Source organism: Plectropomus leopardus, chromosome 11 (genome assembly GCF_026936395.1).
Source record: "Plectropomus leopardus strain MGB_pleo_1.0 chromosome 11, ASM2693639v1, whole genome shotgun sequence".
Taxonomy (NCBI): Eukaryota; Metazoa; Chordata; class Actinopteri; order Perciformes; family Serranidae; genus Plectropomus; species Plectropomus leopardus.
This window is the reverse complement of record NC_142186.1, coordinates 32,180,791-32,202,209: the sequence shown is the minus strand read 5'-3', so window position 1 is coordinate 32,202,209 and position 21,419 is coordinate 32,180,791. Positions and strand designations below refer to the sequence as shown.

The window sequence follows — 21,419 nt, the reverse complement described above, 5'->3', positions numbered from 1 at the left end:
AGGCAGCACCGTATTATGACAGAAACAAAAAAGACATGGTTTGATTAAACATAAAGTGCTGGAACAGTGAAGCAGTCCATGACTTAAATGAAAGTCTGTCACCGAGACCTGACAGTGATGAAGATGGACATGAGAATATTATACAGCACAGTAGGTGATGTTACACTGTGATTACCATTGATTGCAGTCATTAAATTATATAAATTGCCAAAACATACCAGTGAAACTATTCCACTGAAAATAAAGAAACATGATCAAAACTCTTCAACTCATGAACTGAGAGCCGTGATGCTGATATGATGAACAAAATGTTCATTTTGCATAAATTTCATGTTTTACTTGAGTTAGTTTCTTTCTGTGACATTGACATGACTGACATGACAATTTTCACATGTACTCAAGTTAAAGGTTTTTTTCAGACCAAACGTGAGTAATTCTTGCAAGTCAATTGCACATGAATTTGAAACTTCAAACCAGTCTATCCCTGTAACTTATCCACACCAAATTTGAAACTTTCATTTTTTTGCAGTTGAGGTTTTTTTTCCCCCACAGCTGTTTAGAATTTGTTTTATTATTTTACCAATACAATAATGACTTTTGCCCTTGTAATCAGTTGATTTTCTTGGATGTCAATTTCATAGTTCTCCATACGTCACATATCAGTTTGGGTATTGATCCCGCAAAATGCTCTTTGACAAAGAAAGTAAAGATGGTTAAAACAACAGAGAATATTTGGAGGACTGTAGCAGCTGAACTAGCTTGTGATTGCTTTATCTGACAATAGATTGTGGACATTATAAATGTCAGTAATTATATATAGTCATTGTGAAAAGTATACTTCAACACCTGACCATGTAGGATAAGCGATAATATAAACAATAACTTTTATTATTATTGTTATTAACTGCAATGGAAGAATATGAGCTCAATGTCTTGAGAAATCCACCGAGCCTCTAGATTATAAAATGACTAATAAACATTGTATTAGAGGACATGCATCACATACACACACTCTGTGATAAACACAATTCACACCTCTTAAAATAACATGCTTCTTTTTGGTGCATCCCGCGATAATAATGAGCCCATCTCCAGTGCGTAGAGTTGAGTGTGAGTTTATTATAGTGTACTGAAAACAACAAATCGATAGTGTGATGAGGCAAAACTTAATTTTCGGGGGAATACATGGAACATAAATAATCATGTCGGCTTTGGCGAGAAAGGTTTGAACATGTGAAGTTGTCGAGTATTACGTATTTTCATTTCACTTATTGTTTGTTTGTCAGACCGTGCATGAGTCGTACAACCAGCCTGAACACGTTAACTTAATTTTTACCTACAAGAAAATACAGAAAAACTGGTGATCTCTATTGAATCACTTACTTACAAAAAACAAATATATTTGTAGGAGTTGTTCTTGCATGCAGCCCAGTGAATTTACCTTGCCAACAGGTGTAGTCTGTGAAACCATAGTTTGATATCTGCTTGTGTCTCAATGCCATAGAGCCTGGCTGTCTTCCAAAAACAGTAATAGGTAATACTCAGTATCTCTTCACTGCAATCCAAACAATGAAATCATTTTTTCGAAGGCAACTCTCCAACTACAGCTTGTTGTACAGGACCTGCAAACTTTGTGGCCCTTGTGGAACGTGGAACTGAGCGTTAAAGCACTTACTCTCGAAAGCTTCTCTTTGATCTATCGTGCCTTGGATTGCACCTCATTTGTACGTTGCTTTGGACAAAAGCGTCTGCTGAATAAATAAATGTAATCGGAAAGATGTCTCTTTTTACACTGCTTTGATAGTTTAATGAGCCGTGAGCAATAAACTCATCGAGCCGCACTGATCACAATGAAGGAAAATAAAAGAGCATCCCTTTTTTATGTGTTCTTTTACCATTTTTGGACAGCAATGAAATACTGTAGTATAAAGGCATGAGCAGAGTGTGTCTGCACTGTAAATAATGGTAAGTGGGTTAAATTCACTGTTGGTTTTAGTCTCTTCTGGGGAATTGTTGATGATTATAAAGAGATGCAATAACATCAGTGGTGTCCTCAAAGTGCTCACTTGAGGGATTTTTCCTACGACTGTCACAGTGAAGTCTCTACAGTCAAACACTGATGCCGTGAGCCTCGGGTAACCAAATGGGGTATTAATTCTTGATACGTCTGCGTTAATGTCGGAGCCAGAAAGCACCTGTTGAAGCGAAAGATGAATGGCCGGCTTTCCAAAGAGCTCCAGGCAGTCTGTTTCCTCTTTACGGCCCAGTGAGCGATGGAGGAGTGAAGGTGATTTACAGGTCAGCTTTAGCAACTGTTTTAATTAGCCTCTTTCCGTGTCTCCCTCCGTCCTCCAGATGGACCCCGTGCAGAAAGCCGTCCTCCATCACACCCTCGGCCTCCCTCCCACCGCAAAGAGGAAGCACGTCTCCTGCAGCGTCTGCCAGCTGAGGTTCAACTCACAGGTGAGCAGGTTTTCTTCTGAAATGGAAAACTTTACAAATAAATAAATAAACAGGAAATAACCCTGAACAACATTAAAACTTCAAAGAATTTTGTTTATAAACTCACCTGTTATGGTGTCAGCCGCGTCGTCCTTCACGGTGTTGCTCATGTTTTTGATGAGAGGTGGATATATCCGTTATATCGATATATAAAATTAGTGAACATGAACTTCTCACGACAGACACTACACACACATGCATTTTAGCTGGAGGCAAACGCTATTTGTCATAGAAAAAGACGAATGGGTCCAACAAAACTGCAGACACTGATGCAGCAGTCCAGTGTTTGTTTCCCATCTGAATCTAATGTATTGTAATGTGCACTTTTTTGCCTAATCCTAACCATCCATGTCAGTGTATGCTCTTGTTGACGTCCTGGAGTTGGTTGTCATGTGCTTTTGTTGCCTGAACATAACCATGTGCAGCATAATCTCAACATGTGTTTGTATTGACATTTCGGTGGCAGCATCCCAGAACGTAAATAGCAGATGTAGAAGGATACTGAGCGTGTGATATTTTGACGCGGAAGTCCACTGCAAAGTGTCAATATGTAACTACTTGGTATAAGAACTGTTGCAATATTAGAAGGAGCCTGATGTACAGATCCCAACAACAAAACTCACAGTGTGCCTGGGCCTAATATAACTGAATACCAGACACATCAGGAACGAATTTGAAACCCAAGTTGAAATATCCAACCAGTCGTAGACTGATGATCACAATACTTTATTTTATGTAAAAAAAAATGAATAAATGAATGTAAAGTACAGTATATTTTTTTTGGACTGTGAACTTAAAACTTCAAAATCTGGACTATGAAGTAGGTCATTTTGATCATACATGTAAATTTGTTTGAATTCATAGGCAGCCAAACTGAGGAACATCTGCACGTCATTAATTGTACGGAGCAGGCGGACATTTATTTTTTTTTAATCTGGGGCGAGTGAATAAAGATATGTTGGTCACTGTTGACGGCATCTTGGATATTTAAAAGAAAAAGTGGGTATGGACAGGATGTCCCATATCTCATTAATGACTAACTCTATCTGACCAAGCAGTGGTCTGCAGTGTTTTAATAACGCCTTTTAGTATCAGCTCAGCTTTTTTGGAGCCTTGACTGTTGTTCCAAAACAGCACCAGGTACTATGCACCACTTTTACTGATGGAAACCCTAAATAGGGTGAGTTGAAAAGAACTGACTTTAGCAGTCATTGGAAATGTGACATTTGTGTTATATGCTAATTCTAGGGGATTTTTATGGTTGTCTTACCTCCAGAGCGCCAGTCATTACAGACTAACCGCTCAATGTGATGACGGGTGTATTCTGTCAGTCGTGCAATCTTTAAGCGGGGTTTTTCCAGCCTTTGTAGCTTTTCAGCTCATCTTCAGGTTCGTCTGAAGCTTTAGCTTGAACTGCTATCATCCAGCAATTGGTGCATTTTAATTTGAATAGTGTTAAACAGCATTTCAGTAACCTTTAGTTTAGACCTATACATTTTCAAATGAGTTCAGATGACTCGTAGTATTGAAAGTGATTTGCTGGCAGCAGCAAATGTGTTGCCAATCATTAGCTGCTTTTACACAGAAATCGCATAACATGATCTTGTCTTGAGGGTAAGGAGCTCCTGGACCTCATTGTTTCCCCCGTTTGCGGACATTTATGGTCGCTGTTCCTCGTCTTTGAATTAGCTGTTTTGCTAACAGCTAATTCAAACACACATAAATACATCAAAATGTCACACCCACACTGCCCATGGTCACATCTCTTCTTTACGTTTCACACAGACCTCTTTCCGACACTGTTCTTACCTCCTGTCCCGGCTCAGAGGCGATATCTTCCCTCTCTGCGATCAGACGTTACATACAGAAGGTGGCATTATGGCGTGATATTCACGCCTGGAACAGGCAGTATAAATGCAGCTATTTAATGCCTTAAACAAGATACCATAAACAGAATTAAGATGATCATCATTTACATGCTGTTTATTATTATAGTAAAAATACATGAGCGAAGAAAGAATAAAATAAGCTTTTGTAGAAAGTATGCAGTATATATACCATGGAATATGAATTTTAAAAACTTGTAGAGGTTCATGGCAAGAGACTTAACTTTTTTTTGGCAGTAGATTTGTACTGTAGCTGAAAGGGTACAGAAAATGGGTGAGTCACTGAGAGATTTAACTTCAGCAAAGAGTTGAAATACCATCCATGTTTTCAGTTTTCTGTAGGTGTTGGTGTTGAGAGTGAATCAGACAAAAGGTTGATAGAAAATCACACATTGTTAGCTGATATTTTGCTGTTACAGCGAGGCTTTGATTTGTCAGATGGACCAACAGATGTGAGAAAAAAAAATGTAATCTTTCATCCTCTATGAGTTTTTGTCACAGTACAGCAGGTGATGGAAAAAGCGGCAGTATGTATGGGGGTTTTGTTCGCATTGTAAAGTGGGATCCATCATGCAGACATCCATTACACTATCTCTGAAAAACTACTTATACAAGACATTCAGTGAAAAAGAAACAGGACTCAGTGACCTCTTAAACTCCACCATGTTAATAAATCAGGAGCTAAATGGTCTTTTGGTGTGATCTTTTTAAATTTCCATCATATCTCAAGAGTCACTAAATAAGAACTAAATAATAATACAAGGAACAATTTATATAAAGGAGAGAATAAAAACTGTGAATTTAAAAAGAATAGAACATAAGATAAATTATAGAAGCAATTTAAATATATAAAATGAGAAAATGGAATATAAAGGACACAAAATGTATGTACAAAAGGTGCAATGGAGGGATTGTACAGTTTTTCAGACCATATTCTTCAGGTTATCTGTCTTCTTTAACAAATAACCGTCTTCTAACAGATTCATTTCTCTTGTTTGGCCTCTCACTCACCGCCACTATTTCTTGAAACTCTATCCAGGAGGTTGGCTACATAACTGTTAATTAAGTATCAATAACAATATGGGAGAATGGGACCAAGATATGTGGGGACATCTTGCACCAGAGCATCAGTGCTTTGATGGACAAACTAATTAAAAGTGACCTTTGTTTGAATGACCTCAAATAGTATCTTTGCCATCTCTGCTCTGCAATTTATTGTTACTTATCAGCTTATATAAACACATTCATCAGCAGATATTTTGTCCATGGACCCAAAACCTGTTCGTCAGGTCCCACCAATCAATTCCTAAGTTCCTCAAAATGTAGCTTCTAGTAGCTCAGCCCTGTTTCCTAGAAATTACATTAATATGCAACTAATTAGAAACAGCAAATACATTTTAGGGGGACCTAATGCTGAGCAAATTACATTTTCCAAGAATGTAATGAGGAAATATTGTAAATTAACAACTCTGGTAAGCCACAAAAATGTTGATACTGAACATATCAGCAAAATGTTCACTGAAAATGTATTGCAGTTATCAGCAAAGTGTGCAATGACAGTTTTTTTAAGTTGAAAAATCTGTAGTCTTGAGATACAGTATATAGACAGGATATAAGTATATTAGCATATATAATTAGCTTTAATCAAAATCAAAATCAAAATTAATCAAAATTACAATCTTGCTCTAACCTTGACAAAAAAGGCATTTGTTGTCTAACCTAAGTCAGGAGTCTTTGTTGTTTTGTTTTTTTTTTTTAATTAAAATGTAACCCAAATCACGATCTTTCCCGAACCTTGACCAAGGTCTTTGTTACCTAAACTCAAAACGGGAGTCTGGGCATGAACCCTGGCAACCATGGCAGCCCGTTTTTATTCCGAAGTCAACAATTACTGGCGTCTGTCGGTGTCTGACGCCAAAAGCCGTCTTTCACAGCAGCATGATACGCCAGTGAGCAGTGTCAGCTTGTAATGTCGCTGGACAAAACCTTTCATGGTGTTATGATATGCTGCCAGTAGGCACCTTGTGGCCTTCTGATGCGGCGCTGGACAGTGTCAGCCTGAAACACTGCTGGTAAAAACGTGATGTAATGACTTGGAATGAGAACATGTTGGTTGAGGTGTCCTGCACTCTGTACACCAACCATCCTCCCCCGCCGCCTCTTTGCAAAATCTACACAATATGAAAATGCAGTGTTTCATTAACTGAAGAAACACTCCAAATATGTTTTGAAATATGATCAAGGCGGTGATAATGTTGCCAAAGTAACATAGAAACAGAATTTCCCAGGGACAGGATTCAGTGGTCACACCCAACTGTGGTCGTCCTGATGTGTTAAATAACCACTTGGGTCATTTACAAAACAAAACACATTTTAATGTCAGTAAAACACATCTGTGATCTGCCTGTAGAAACCCATTCACATTGAAAAAAGGCACTGTTTGCTTTGCGATGATACAACATTAGAAGTGATTTGGTGGAGCGCTCTGGCTGTTTTGTCTTTAGTTGGTGAACAGTTTCACGTCTGAAGAAGGTCCTCTTAAAGTGAAAGCCTCTTCTTAGCATGCCACAATGGTGTTCAAAGTATGCACTGAAAGCTTTCTTTGCATTTATCTAAACCAGGCTCATGATAGTGCGATTATTGTTGGAGCGCTTGTCTTTATTTCTGGTTTCAACATAATGTATCATATAAGCAAAATAAATTATAGGAAGGAAGGAGATCAAATTTCTCTGAGTTCCCCACAAAGGATTTGTACAGTCATTAGCTCATATGTGTACACTCTACAATACAACACAATAATGAAATGCATTAATACGAGCTCGCTAAATCTGACCCAAGGACCAGCAGATGGGTTTCGATTTCCCTCTCTCCTAATTTCCATACCACTTCGAAAGTAATCAAAATATTTGAAAGGAGAATCCCTGCCGCTGCTGCTGCATGTTGTTAAATCAGATGCATCCCTAAATAGCAATGTCATCCCACTTTCATTAAAGGAGTAATCAATCTATTTCTTACTCTGAATGTGTCGGTGATTACTCAGGATGAGGTTATTATGTTTTACACGGGGAAATCTATCTCAGTATATATTTACTGTCCATCAACTGCTTCATTAGAGAGATGAGCTGTTTGTTTACCTGTCAATCAACAGGTAGTGCTGTGGTATCGGCTAATGTTGTTTAACTGTATTTAATATGCCTTTTTTTGCCACCCTTTATTTTTAACTACAATCCATAATATATCAGTTTAATTATTCTAGTAAGTCTAATAACATCAGACAACAGGACTACTGATGAAAGCTTTTCAACAGTTACAGCTGCATTTATTTGAATATTGATTATTGTGCATTATCTATATGCAAATAAAAAAATAATTGAATTGAGCTGGGAGGTTTCCAAAACCCTGAGGATTTTTTTTTTAATTATTTGTATTTTAGACCACAGCTACAACATAGGACTATCTAACTCTGCAATAGAAACGCTCCACCAGTGCCTACTAGTAATATAATTTTTTTGAGTATCTTTAAATTTGTGATATCAATCAAATCTAAAGTTAAAATGATATATAAGTCAATACAACAAATGATAGTTATTGAAATTGTATAATTTATCATTTTTATCATCACATAAACAAAGTTGAATATTTTTTCATTTACAAAATAACAAAACAAAACATAGTGATGCCAAAGATTTTTTAATTTTTTTTAGAAATGCTCTTTTTTCTGAGCAGAGTGCAAAGGTGTTGCAATGTATTTATCTTTTATTCTTCTGGAGCCGCTGCATGTTATGCACCACAGGAGCACAGTGCAATGATGTTATTAAAAGCATACAGCGGGATCAAGTAGAAGACAGAATCCTTAGCTTTCTGCTGCAAAAAGATTAATAGCTCTGATTAGTATGGTTATGGATTATTTTAAATCTATTCCAACAGAACCATGCAAACAATGGCCTTCCATGGCCATCCACAGGAGGTCTATTTTTAAAGGGTTAATATGCTTCAGTGACAGTTTATCATCAAATGAAATCACTACTGCTACGACGACAACTGACAATAATAAATATAATAAAAGGCTAATAACATATTTTATTTTATTTGTATTGTGCTTTAAAAGCTGCTCAAAGGCACTTTACGTGGAAATAAAGACAGGAAACTAAAAAAAAAAATTATAAAATGACTTCAAACACGAAAAAGGAAGGAGACAGTAAACTAATAGATCACAGATTTAAAGATACAAACAGGTGTGTTTTGAGTGTAGCTTCGAAAGAGGGGAGTGAGGGAGAACGTGTTGTCTGACAGTTTTGAAGGGAGACGTAGACGACTGAAGTTCGGACTGATGCGGAGCAGGAAGCCTCTGGTGTTCTGCTAAACACTGATCCAAGCTGCTCAGTTTGAGAGCAGTAAGTCTGTTTATAAACCAGTTAACGGGCTGACATCATGAAGGAAAAAGAGCCTCTCTGTTTTAAGATGTTTTAGCTTTACTATATGCAGTCATGTTTATGAGTATAGACCATAAACTGGAATCAAGTCTGTAATTTGTTGACGGCGCGAGAGTCACCTCATATAGTCTGATCTCCCTCAGCAGGGAATGTTTTATTACATGTTTACATTTTCGTTGCATTTAGAGCTCTTTCTTTATCGCTTTAGCTTGACTTTACCCTCATGTTTTTGTAAATTTAACTTGTTTGCTTGGAAAACCTGCAGTTTTTACAAGCTATTAATCAAAACATGATGAAATGGACACACCAGTTCTCATTTAAAGGCTTTCTTTGGAATTTACAACCTGGACTCCATTTTTCCATGTTTTTGTGTCTATCTCTGGGTTCAAATGGGGTCGTGTTTACTGTGTTCATGAGATGTGACCATATGAACGCCCCCCTGTTATAGTATTCACAACTTCATAAGCAGATATTTTCTGAGAGCTTTGTGTACAAGACTTTTCATGTCGTCAACATGAGTTCACAAGTTCAGTTTAAATGCAGCATAAGTGATTAAGGGGAACAGCAATTTTTGGTCCAGTATTGAGTGAGAGAGCTGCAGCCAGCGGCAGCCAAACAGGCTGCAATGTAAACACTCTGGGCATTTGTGCAACATCTTTTACATCCACAAAAATGTTATTTTTATTTGCCACAGACAGACTCCAATTGTTGGAGCGCTTGTCTTAGCAATTTGGCAGCTGTTAAACAAAAAGGATCTTACTCTAAAGCAAAATGATCTATATCTGTAGGAAACACTTCCATAATGTTGTCAGACATGTATAATATTCTGAGCCTGTCAGTGGCAAAAACAAGCACTTTAGTGGTCATACATTGACAATGCACAATAGCCCATAACATTACATTGTACACTGTTTCGTAGCTATTAGAGGCCAGCATTCTTGCTCAATGTTGGACCGATTTCAAAATTTGTAGTTCCCATTGGTCACCTGGACACAAAACATGGGAAAATGGGGTAGCAGCAGTACAGAAACTACACTGTAAGTCTGATTTTCACCATAAGAATTTTTACAGGTCAGGAAGCATTGTAGGCACTCAAGAACATTACCGAACTCGACACAAGGAGCCAGGGTTCAACCTGCTCTGCTGGTAATACTTTCTGATTGGCCAGGAACAATCAGGACTCAGTAGACAAACACAAATCTCATCCTCTGTCATACAGTAGGGTCTGGTTTCGCATGAACAGAACTAATTCATACGACATCCATCCAAACAAATTAGAAATCAGAAGTGTTTGTAGATGCTTTGAAGTCAACTGGAAGGTGGTATGAAGAGCGGGGTGTCAGAGAGGAAGGGGAAACACATTGCCATATAAATACTGGGATGACAGCACAATGCATTAAAAAAAGCTGGCAGAAAAAGTTGTGAAAGAACTGAAAAGGTGAAAAAGGAGAGCTTGGGTGAGAAGTTCAAACGGCTCCAGTCATGGTGTGACTTGGGTGTGAATGTTGGATTGCTGATTTAAGAAAGTGGAGATCAGACACAGCCCCTTCGCCCATAAGATAAAGAGAAATTGAGTGTGTAAATGAGATGAAACAAAACTTAATTTAAACCTTTATCTAACCAGAACAGACTCTTATTGAAACCAGATGAAACAAGATATCAACAAAGGGATACTTTAAAAGCAACAGACTAACAGCAACACATCAAGATAAGGGAAATAAAACCAGATTAAAATGCTTTAAAATAAATCCACAATAAATGAATCACAAGACGGGTAGCACTGATAATCATTTTGTTTCCTTGCAGCTATGTGCTAAAGCAGAAATAAATACAAAGAACACAATAACTTTGTCTTGTTTCCTTGCAAGTAAAAACATTAACACAAACACTGTTACGTTATGTTTTGGGCCCTGGAGACCCCAAAATCTCTTGAACATTTAGTTTTATCACCTTGATGACATTGATTCTATGAGAGTTGGTCACAAACATGAGTTTGAACTGATGTTAAGTTTTACTAGTCTGCTGCAGAAAATGACGCAGTTTAGGGTATCACAGACTCCCCCTTTACTTCTAAGACATGGATAAATAAAATGGATTTGTATGTGTTGTGACCCCAGAACTCACTTTAAATACAACAATTTAAATATGCAGATAAAACAGTTTTGTAAGGGTTCCTAAAATGTAGCATTTCATCCATATGGAGGTTTTATGCAGTGGTTTTCATATGATTTACTTGAGTTTAATGCAAACAAAACAGAATGAAAATAAACAATAGCTCCCTGTCCAGAATTAATAGTTAGTTGAATGGATGTAAACTTACACGCATCCTCATAAAACGGTTCATATGTCACAAAAATGCACATACAACAGCTACGATATCTAGCAAATTAGGACCCAACAAGTAAAGTTATTGTGTTTCAATGTATCCTAATGGAATGGTTCTCACAATATCCTACAAAAATGCAGACACAATGGTCCATATAATATCTTACAGATTTTTGCCCCACGAATGACGTGACATCCTTAATGTTACATAATTAACATAAAGTTACTGTGGTTAGGTTTAGGAAAAGAAACATGGCAAGGACCTATCTTAAAATGACTCAAAATTCAGTCAAAGTTAACGTGGTTCTGAACGTAGGAAAGTCTGAGTGAAAAGTTTGTGGTTTTTTGACCCATCCACTTACAAGACAGCTCGAGACTGCTCCCTTGTTTACACCCATAAACGCAGCGGTCACAGGAGCGCAACCTTCAAGTGGCTCATATTAACAAATCATATTGAAATTAAGAATTTACATGCATTACTTTTTGTAGGAAAACATACAACATACATACTTTAGAAAAGCCTGTGTGGTTAGGCTAAGGACAAGAAACATGATGACAACATACAAAATAACTCAAAGTTTACTCGGTTTCACAGGGGACATGAACACTGGTCTCTTGGGGAAGAGTCTTTATGTGTAAGTGTTTGTTTGTTTAACCGATCTAACTCCCCACCCCCCCTACTTTCACAGACTTTTGGTCTTTATACTATGTGGGATGTACACAAATTACTGACTCATGCTTATGTTGGTTACGAAAAAATTGTGGCACTTTTCATAGATAAATGTATGAACAGCGCACGAGAACATCGTGACTTACCTTGGAGTTGACATTAAAGACCACCTTAGACTATAGCTTTGTGCAGGGATTAAGTCTAAAAAACTACTTTAGAGGCTGTTCTTTCTTTGTAAATTGAATTACGTCAGAGTGGAGCGCCATATTCTCCAGATGTTCTACATATCTGTCATGCAGAGTGTTCTGTCCTTTGGCCTCTTCTGCAACTTCGGGAATATGTGTGTTTAAGATCATGCCAAATGGCTGCAGATGATAAAGACAGCGAGTAGGATCATCACGGTTGATCAGGTATTTGCTGCACAGCTGTACAGTGACCTCATTCGCAAACACGCCGATCAGATCCTCAGTTATCCATTATCTATTCACTCGACCTGAAATTCTGAAGGAGTAGCAGGTCACACGGCAAAATCCTGCAGCAGAAAATCAGAAAAACAAACCACAGCAAACCATTTTTGCCGACAGCAACTAGTCTACAAAATGACAGATAGGCACGCAGCTATATTATTAGGTCTGGGAGATTTGGTGCATAATGTAGATGTGGAATGTAGATTGTGTATCATATACTTTGTATATTTTTATATTGCTAGCATTGCACAGGGTTTGTATATTTTTTGCAGTCATGCACATGTAGCGTACCTTTGTGTCTTAAACACAAAGGCCACATGCATTTCTCCCCGTGGGACAATACAGTTTACACAACCCAAAGTAACGTCACTTTGTAGGATAGGATACTGTTCGTTTCTTTGTCTGTGAATATTTTTTGGCAGCAAAATTAATACAGCCTATCCCTTTTCATGTATAGCCCATATCACATAGTAGAAACCAAATCACTGCGATGTCACCACAACAGCAACAATCACTTTCAAGTAAACAACTGGTGATTGATTTGAATTACGGAAATATGTGAAATTGGCAGACTGGCTTTTGTCATTTTGAGCCGTAACAATAATGTTTAAAGATACATAGTTGTATATTGTGGTCTGATCTATTTGACGTTTCTGCTGTGTTTATTTTACGTTTCGTGTTGCTTTGATAGCAACATAGAAATCTACCGGCATGGAAGCAAAACAGTGTACTGCTGTGAACAGGGGCCACAGCAAAACAAATTTTAACAAAACCCCAAAAAACATATTTAAGTTTAAGTGTACACTATATTCCAATAATTTCACCCCTTTGTCTTGCGGCAGTCCAGCAACTCCTTCTTTCTTATGTGTAAATGTACAGTTTTTTAATGGAGTTGGTGGATTTGTTATTCGCAGAACATTTCCTACCAAGTTGCTCATTATGGTTTTTTTTTCCTGGTTTTTGAAAGAAATTAAGCCAATTTTCTTAGATTTTCAGAGGTTTAAGGTTCAAGGTACAAAGTAGAATTATGACAATTTGTCCTCGATCCTGTTACATCTTTGGCGTTGAAGGATGAGTTGATTAAAATCACCAGCTACTACAAAAATTCGATCCGGTTGCTTGAGCATGTTGGTGCTGATAGCATCATTCAGTTCCTGCAGTGCATTTTTTGCATTTTAAATGCAAATGCTGCACAAAAAACTGATCCAGGTGTTAAAGGGTTAAAGGGGATGAAATATAGGGAGGAGGCATCTGCTTCAAAGCTCTATAGATTAATAAATGCAAACAGGAAAGTGCAAAAGCAACTTCTGGAGTCTGATTCACCTCTTGCGGTTTCGTGGTGACAAAGAGGCATTCAACCAAATTTTGGTTTACAGCTTTTTTTTCCGTCTGTGCCATCTCATCAGAGTTAAAGTTCAGGGGAGGTGAGGTTGCATCCGGAGGTGGTGCCATTGGAGGACAACTGGGAGAACAACTTTTTTTTAAATCCTTTCAGGTCAGTTGTCATTGTTCTCTGCTTTCAATAAGGTGCTCACCCACTGAACACCCCCCACCCCCGCCCCAACACAGAGTCAAAGGTTCCCTCTTGTATTTAAGCAGAGGCACTCAGCAGCAGAGTCATACTCATTTGATTTCGGGCTCGACGGCGGGGTTGAACAATGACCGTCAACAAGCCTCTCAAATACCTTCTCTTCACCTTCAACTTTTTGTTTTTTGTGGGTGGAATCATCATTCTCACTCTCTCCACACATGTGCGAAGCAACAAAGCAGACTACCAGATCACAGATGACCTCCTCCTGGCAGTGAACCTCCTGATATTTGTCGGTGCTGTGACTCTGATTTTTGGCTTCCTGGGCTGCTGTGGAGCTTTCCAAGAGAGCCGCTGCCTGCTGGCCCTGTTCTTCCTGGGCCTGCTCTCCATGTTCATCATGCTGTTGGCCGTGGGAGTGCTGGGAGCCGTATCAAGAACCACTGCTGCCCAGGAGTTGGTGCAGGAGCACTTGAAGCAGCTGCTTCCACTGAGCGAACAGCCGAAGGAAGTCCAGGACTCGTTTCAGAGCGTGGAATTGAACGGGTTCTGTTGTGGTCTTTTCGTTGGACATCTCGACTGGGGCAACTCAACCATGGTGCCGGACTCTTGTAACTGCACAGACACCTTCAGAAACTGCACAGTTTTGGAGGATCGTGAGATTTACTCAACGCCGTGTATGGTGTACCTTATGACGTGGTTTGACAGAGTATCAGAAACATTTGTGGTGACTGCGATCACGTTTGCCGTTGTGATGATTCTTGGCATGATTTTATCACTGGTCCTGTTCTGTCAGATAATGAAAAAGAAACTCCACATTTAAAACGTGTATCATAAGACCTGATGTTCACTGGTGCTGATTTGAGGACAGATCTTCATGTTAGTCTGACTTGATTTTTACTTTTTTGCTTTTTTTTAGCTTTTACTTGCTGTATATTTTTTAAATAATGCCACTCTTTTTGTACAGTACCTATGTTCCCAACTGTGACTTGCATGTTAAACTTATTAATGAGATTGATGATTTGTGGACTTGTCTGATCCTTTCTGACATGTTTCTTGCTATTTTTTTCACTTCTTATCCACTGCAATTATGATCGAAGTATTGTAGTTTTTACTTCACTATATTATTTGACAGCTGTGGGGAAATGGTGCTCTTTTGAAATATTGGGGAAAAAAAGTTGAAAAAATGAATATCATTCAGGTGGCAGAACCTCTTATTACCCCATTAATCTAGGTTCCTATAGTTTAAAGCAACTTAAATGTAAGACTTTAATATAAGACGTAATAAAATTTAAGCAAAGATTACAAAACCAAAAAAAATACAAAAAAAAATCTAAACAAAACATTGAACAACACTTAGGGTTAGGGACAGTTTTGCCAAAAAGTTTATGTAACATGAAACATGCCAGAGTGATTTTGTAATTCTCATTTGGCTGCTGTTGTGAAATTTATAACATAATGCGAGATGCATTTGGTAAATTGTCAAAACAAAAAAAAAGAAAACTTATGTTATCAATTATTTGGTGATTTTACAATGCAACATAGGAAAAAAGATTTATAACATCCTATACTTTCCAACATATAACTGTATCGTAGGATTTTTAAGACTTGAATGACTGATTTAAGACATTTTCACACCAATAATGGCCTTTTGATTAGATTTATACATTTTAATGCCTTTTCAGATTTTTTAAGGATCCGCAGGAACCCTGAATGTACATCCTATGACCCATCTTGTGACCCTTTATGGGGCCCCTACCCCTAGGTTGGGAACCACTAAACTTAACTAACTGTATACAAAGTAGTTAAAACTAAAAAAACTACTCGAAACTGGAGCCTTGAAAAGCTACCGTTGTAAAATACTGCATGTTTACACTGTAATGCATCAGAATTAAGTGCATTTGCATTGAATATCATGTACTTTTATTGGAGTGAGATTTTGAATACATTACTTTACTTGTCATGGAGTATTATATTTTAGAGTGCTGATTTATTGTCAGACATGTGCGTTTTAACTTTCAAACGTTTATTATAAGACCAGATATTTACAGTTCTGAGACAACCCCAACAGCAACGATCTATTCATGAATCATTAGATTTGGATGTAATTTTATCAAGGAAAAAATATAAATATCCTGAACAAAAACCAGGTGTTGCCTGCAGGTGCCAGAGGAAAAAATATTATGAAAAATGTGCTTATTTCCATTTGGTTCAGACATCAGTCACACCACATTTGACTCACAATGAATCAGTCAGAGGCGTGGCGCGTCCCACGATACCTGATCTCGCTCCCCCACAGGCTCCCACACCGGGTGTTATGGGTTAAAACAATGACCGCTGCTTTGTGTTGTGAGTCTGGATCGTTCGCTGGGCTCTTAAGTGATTCACAGGAATGTTGGTGGGTGGGTGAGTGTCTGCATGTGTGCAGTGGTGATGTTGTGGTAACAAAGAGGTGGACCTCCAGGCTGAACCCCCAAAATCTGAAACACTATAGGCGTTAATTTACATTCTCCACTGCTCTTGAAGACACCGGCTGCATGCCCTGCAATATACTCTGCGAATCTAGGCCATAAAGATTTACAACTGGCTAAAAAAGGTGCATAAACTCAGTACCACAAATAGAAAGCAGGAGACGACTCCCAACTCTATCAATTTAAAAAACAGATAAAATACACAGATGAAAAATCGAGTAAATTTTTCCACAAATCAAAATGATTGAAGCTGATTTACCCTCCATTACATCAATGCTGGGCTTTGGAGATTCAGACTTTATTTGAACATTAAATTGAGAAGCATTTCATTGGATGTCTTTTGAGAGCAGGATTCAGGACTCATGGACGCACACAGCTGTAAGATTTGTTAACCTTTCTCCTCGTTGGGTCTGTTCTGAATAACCCTGAACCACCAGAAACAGTCTGTTGTTTACGGAAAAAATGGTCAATGTGTGATTTATATTGCATCCACTTTGTGGAATTGAATCATGAGTCCACAACATGCTCAAGAAACCCCCTGCCTCGATACCCAAAATTTCCCCTTTTTGTTAACAAAACAATGGCCAGTTTAATGTTTGGACCTGATTTTTCAGGGATTTTTTAAAGGTTTTTGTTCCTGAACAAAGCTTTTATTGACTTCAACCTAACATTTCAAGTTTAAACCCTGTAACACCCATTGTTTCAAAATTACAACGGATACACCAACGCGCAATGCAGCAAGTGTGATGTTTGTCTTTGCTTTTCAGAGGACAATAACTGTTTTTGGGACTATCACTACAAATGAAAGTCAAAGTCGTGAAAAGTAAAAAAAGAATGAAGATGTATCTAGAAAAAGCTAGAGTTAACCTTTTTAAATACAATTTTATCCTGTTTAATTGTTCTCCTGTTTAATCCACAAATATATTTCCCTAATGTATGATTACTATTAATGTTATATACCTTTATTGGTCTAAGTAAGCAAAGAACCCTGCAAATGAACCCTTCGTTGTTCTGAATTGTTGTTCAGACAGTGTGAGAACAAATACAGAAAATCTGCTCCCAACTCAGCCCAATGTTGCAATATTACAACATTTTTTTAAAGCTCTTTAATTTCTGCATCAGAGGCTACTACACCTGAAAGTTTAAAAAAAATATGTATGTACATTTTTTTACATTATTATTATTAATAAACACATTTAAAGTAATTTTTCTTTGTTTAATTTTTCTTCTATTTTTTAGGTATACTAATAAAAAATCCTCATGTCTGACGTGTGTAGAGCAGTATAGACTTTTTTTCTGCAGCAGACATTTTTGCCTGTCATAGTAGGAAACACACACAGGTGTAACTAATGACACTAAGGATGGCTCTGCCCTGTGCAGAAGTCCTTGTGAGTGCGACAGTGGACAGCATGCAAAATACTGGGACCTGAAATCAGAGCAGCGATGTAATTCAGCCATCGTTAATTTCATTATTTCCACCTGTGCTTTTCAGGCTTAGAGCTGCTCTAAAGCTTCATTTGCTGTTGTCCCACCTGAAACCCCCCCTGTTAGCACAAGAATAACACATCACCTTATCATTGTCAGCTGTTAGCAAACAGTAGCTTTTTTTTTTACAGAGCATCATTATAGCATGCTTTTGGGAGTCTTCTGGTGAACTCGACTGTATGGGTCACCTATTGCATATAAGTCCAATAATCATTCTTCTTTAGGACTGTCAGAAATATTTGGCTCTCTAGCAACTAAATGCTGAATGCTTGTTGTATCTGTGTCTGTGCAGGTAGCATAAAGTGGGTTTATTAAAAGATTTTACTTGAAAAACTTTGACTCGAGGAAAGGAGAAAGCACCTCACATTGTTGGCTTTTTTCCCTATTCTAATCACATGAATTGAGGGGTTTGCCTTTGTTGCTCATGGTGACAGCAAGTAGTAGCCTGAGTTACATCGTTTGTGTTCAGCTAACGTTGTGTCACTTTCAACGTTGGGCAAGCTGCAAAACATATCTGAAGATATTGTCACCTCAACTACTCAAACTGTTTTATGAGTGTAATTAGGCCAGAAGATTGACAGCAGATTGTTAAGCAGTCCCAGACTCATCCTAAAATCCTAAAACTAATTATCATCCAGACAAAGCTCCTGGATCAGCAGGTGGTAGGGCCTGCTCCTCATCATTTCTCATATAACCTCACAAATATCTGTTTCTCTGTTTCTCTAGCCTAATTCCCACTGCACATGAAAACCGCTAACGACCGCTAAACATTTGGCTTTTTAAAGCAATGGGAATGTGTACAACCGGCATTCACACCCGGGTCAAATGACTGCAGTTGACACAGGTTTTTATCGCCTCCGGCTTTAATCAGCATGGATGGGAACACAGCACCCTGGTGAGCAGTAAATTCAGCTTCTTAACCAGCGAGATGCAATGATACACCGTCACTTATTATTGTGCACCTAAGCAGCGCTCAGACATTACTCCAAATTAGTCTGCGCCCAGTTTGAAAGGGGGGACTTAATAAGTAAGAAATAAATAACGAGAAGAAACCCCTGCAAAGTTTTCAAAGACTTCTGTTCCTGCTATGGTTTACCTGCTCTCCTGCCTGTCCGTGACGTTGCACCGACTCACCAACAAGACAACATGCACACGCACACACACACACACGCCAGCTGACAAAAAGTCCGACTCACTCTCCAGTGGTAAATGTGGCAGTGGGAATGCAGACATTAAGCGTGTTTACCGTGTTTAAAAAAACCCACGTGCACCCGCTAATTGTGGTGGGAATGAGATATCTTTGACCACAACCATTTGAGAGCAACTCGGCACTCTCAGTGAGAGAGATAGCAAGTGCCGTCCACATGTCTATTTTTCATGTGGATTTTAAGCTAAAGATTTCTAAGTAAACTTGACAGCAAAATCGGGGATAAGCTATGTGATTCGTTTGTTGCCTTGAAACAATTAAAAAAAGACGCAGCAGCGTGCAAACGTGCTCCGTCTGATCGGGGCATAATCAGACAGCATAATCTACATTTTAGCCCACTCTAGCATTCAGGTTTATTTACAGCACCAAAACCTGGCTCACGGGCACATGTCTGTTGATGGATATACTGGGGTTTAAACCGTGACCTTTTGGTTTGCAGACAGCCTCTCTTAATACTAGAATAACCCCTCTGACTATGATTTGTTTGATGTCTTTTCCCTCCGTCACAGAGCACCTGGAAAGAAAACAAATGATTTCCTTCCCAGCTTTAATCATGCTTGTGTCAGACTTGGAATTCAGGCAATTCTTCCACTTCATTGCTCTAATGAAAGATGAATTATTGGCATAAGTCCCATTAAACACCCGACCATATCACCTGGAAAAAAAAATAAGTTATGTCTTTGGTACCTGGAGAGTGATGGATGCGGGTCAAAATGAAGAGTTTCATGCCAGAACAAGATGTGCACTCAGTTTGAAAAAGTGACGCCTCATCCAAAAATGTTTTTTCTGGAATGAAGAGAAAACGTTTAAAGCACCTCAGCAATCTTACAACCTTTGCCAACAAAATGATTGAACTGTGGCAACTTAATAACTTTATTCGCCTTCTCATAATGACACCTCTTTACTTGTTTTGCTCTGATAACCTGTCACGTATGCTTTTAAGTCAATACTGACAGAAAATTAAGCCAGTTTAAGTAGTAGTATGGTAAGAGTGAGAAAGATGCCTCCCAAAGGTAAAGTATTAAGATAACATAATATATCAATAAATACACCATGGTCACATGGTTTAAGTTGCCACGCCTTTTTAATAAATGTATGAAGTTTCAAAATTCACTAGTAGAGTATATACTGACATATTTTATGTCAGAACAAAAACATGAAAGTCTTGTGTGTTCACCAAAGACCTTATTTCAGGCATCTAACCAAAACTATTGGCTTTAAGATGAAGGAACTAGAAATGCAAAAATGCTTACACATTTTCGGGATCTAGAACTAATTTCCTGCATCACTTTTTAGTGGGGCAAGATGCCACATTCAAGATTTTCATTTTTGTGTTCTCACAACAAATCTGGCTTCTTTAACCATTAAATTCTCTTAACATTATGTTGGGTAATGCATCATCATCCTGCACATGTAAAAGCTATTTTTTTTTTTTTTAATTTAACTTAAATTGACTTTGTTCTTGAGGGCAGTGTCTTCCCACATCTTCCCTCTAATATGGACTAAAAAAACAAAATGGTATGAAAGCTTTGTCATGAGATCATCAGCTTTTTCAGATCAACTACTAAAATACATTTTTGGCATACTTTTAGTATTTCCTCTATACTGTTCTATGCTTATACTCTGTTACATTTATCTGTAACTCATAGTCCCTTTTTAATTGAATGAATACAAATGATATGGTTATTCTCCCCAGTGAACAAAGTATTTGACATTGGCACCACATTAATGATCTACAACCTAAAATTACTCTCACATATTCATTTGGGACAAAAAAAAACCTATAATAATAATGATATACTATTCTTAAATAATAAAACGCAGGAAAGAAGCCATTGTGCATAATTAGTACTTTTACCGTGAGTACCTATTGAATTCATGGCTTTTATGTGTAATTGAGTATTTTTACACGATGGTATTTTGATGTACTTCCTCCACTACCTGCTAAAACAACAGACACTAATTGCTGAAGAGGAACAAAAGGAAATGGGAACAATGCTTTGCTTATTTTGTAATGCAGAGAGCGCTACCTGGATAGTCCCTTTGTCCCAGCAGTCTTTAGTGAATATCCCCACTGTGGCCCATAAATAAAGATGCTTACAAATGTCTTCTGGGGATGCGTGGTTGGCACACTTATTTATTCCAAGAGGCAATTGCATCTCTCCTGATACCTTCCTTCCTGCCACAGGCGAAGTATGCGGGGACGTGTGCAGAGGTAAACAAGGACGGCTCAAAGTCTTTGCATATGTCCCACTTCTGTGTGCCTGGGTGAATATTTTGTGAAGGTGAATCTTAGTGGTGCTACGTGTTCAGACTTTAAAGCAACTCATAAATTATACAACACAGGTCACACAAATGTCTTAATCACTGACATCCAGGTGTTATTTTTATATAAAATAGAAATTATCTTCATATTCACATTGAATGGTCATTGAATTTCTACCT

General features: G+C 38.0%; 1 protein-coding gene and 1 pseudogene across 3 annotated transcripts in view; both read left to right on the top strand.

Annotated features, from left to right (window-relative positions):
• The window catches only part of LOC121946269 (tetraspanin-8 pseudogene), a 48,946-nt pseudogene extending 34,121 nt beyond the window's left edge, over positions 1-14,825 (top strand). The window contains exons 2-3 of the transcript XR_015777985.1: positions 2,356-2,463; positions 13,690-14,825. The product of XR_015777985.1 is annotated as a tetraspanin-8 pseudogene (transcript). The remainder of the gene's footprint in view (positions 1-2,355; positions 2,464-13,689) is intronic.
• znf385d (zinc finger protein 385D) overlaps positions 1-21,419 on the top strand; it is a 107,784-nt gene that overhangs the window by 48,145 nt on the left and 38,220 nt on the right. For both annotated transcript variants that reach the window (XM_042490768.2, XM_042490769.2), the window contains exon 3: positions 2,356-2,463. In XM_042490768.2, coding sequence (XP_042346702.1) covers positions 2,356-2,463 — 108 coding nt within the window. The remainder of the gene's footprint in view (positions 1-2,355; positions 2,464-21,419) is intronic.